The following is a 1,491-nucleotide window of genomic DNA, read 5'->3' on the forward strand; positions in this document are numbered from 1 at the left end:
CTCCTCTAAATTCTCTGCAGTTCCCTTTCTTGTCTCTGTTCTAAACCCTCAGTGTCTTGGTAACTCATTTATTGTGCTGCTCTGACAATATTTGTTTTTTCTACTGTTATAACTATACAATTTAAAAGAATTAATGAAACAGAGCATCAGTTTTAGTATCCTTAAAGGCTTATTGGTGATATGTAGAGGGTTTTCTTGTGGAGGGCAGTAGCACAAGGAAGAAAAGCACTTGGTTCAAGTTTTGTTTGATTCTCAGAAAAGGCTTAACAGCTTTACTTTCTTAGACTAGTGCACAGAAGACTCTTCAGGAGCTACACTTAACTGTTAAGGTTTAAGTGACTTCCTCTGCTGTCTGGGTCTTTACTTCTATATGCATGCCCAGCGCTTAAGAAAATTCACACCTTATTTGTAGCAGTAGCACTAGATCCTGGGACTACAGGCACGTTGGTCACTTGCACTGATAAGTAGTTATTGTCTATGAGGGGCCAAGCACCTTCCACTTTGCATGTCTGGAAGTGATCCTTAAAAGTCCTCAGATGAGGATCACCAAACAAGCCACAAAATAGGTAAATATAAGGAGTCTTCTTGCTGCTCTGATGATCTCTAGCTTCTCTGTGGCTATTGTAATTGCATGGCTCATGGATCACATCAAGGTTGGTGGGTGTGGGTCCATCTTTGGAACAATTTCTCTGACTCATGAGGTCGCTGATACCAAGCACTGCAGAATGGTAGACAAGGTTTCCACGGCATACTTTGGAATTGTGATAAGTACAGGCAAAGTATGCTCGCAGGGCCTTGCAGAACTCCAAATCAAAGCCTGCAAGGGCAGAGTTTAGATGTGACGTTAAGGATACAAAATCAGTGGTGCACTTCTGGATTCGACAAGGTGGTTGCAGCTGGCAGTCACCTAAGCACAAAACAGATGGCAAAGAGAAATCAAGCAAACATCTTAGACTGCAATACCCCATTCCACAATCACAAGTACTGTAGAAAACAACCTGAGGACAACTTAGAGTACTAACCCACCAGGAAAACACCACGTAATAGAGAAAAAGGGGTCAGGAGGCATAAAGCTAGTATATACAGACCATCTCAAAGGCTGAAATGGCCCATGCATAACTTAATCCATTACTTGGTATTGTTTAGATTAAAATTAAGAGTACTAACTCCTGCCAGGTATGAGCACAATATTACTTTAGGAAATGTGCATGTTGCTTTCCACGGATTCTCGGAACAGGGAGGGGTGAATGAACAGCGATTTTACTAAAATCAGATGACCTGACCCTATGACTTTTTTCACTACATCTATAAATATATAAAAGCGATCAAGCTAGCGATAAGTATTTTCAGAGAGTTACAACTGCTCAGATCACTTCCGAGTTGAAAACACAGGTCACGTTAGCAGGTATCTGCAGCGTACTAGGTATCTTCCACTCTCTCCTCACTTTCCAATCCGTCAAACAAATGCTGGCTCTACCTGAAGCAAAAACC

The 1,491-nt window shown here is 41.5% G+C and overlaps 1 protein-coding gene across 1 annotated transcript; it reads right to left on the reverse strand.

The window, feature by feature from the left end:
- Positions 1-395: 395 nt before the first annotated feature.
- Positions 396-968, reverse strand: LOC103778225 (RGM domain family member B-like). The gene has a single exon (XM_008945802.1). It carries the CDS (start codon positions 966-968, stop codon positions 396-398), a length of 573 nt encoding a protein of 190 aa, XP_008944050.1.
- Positions 969-1,491: the final 523 nt, after the last annotated feature.

The sequence above is a fragment of the Merops nubicus genome, unplaced genomic scaffold (genome assembly GCF_000691845.1).
Source record: "Merops nubicus isolate BGI_N331 unplaced genomic scaffold, ASM69184v1 Scaffold42958, whole genome shotgun sequence".
NCBI lineage: Eukaryota > Metazoa > Chordata > Aves > Coraciiformes > Meropidae > Merops > Merops nubicus.

Coding starts and splice junctions, on each gene's coding strand:
- LOC103778225 (XM_008945802.1), bottom strand. CDS start 968: ATGGGGTATTGCAGTCTAAGATGTTTGCTTGATTTCTCTTTGCCATCT.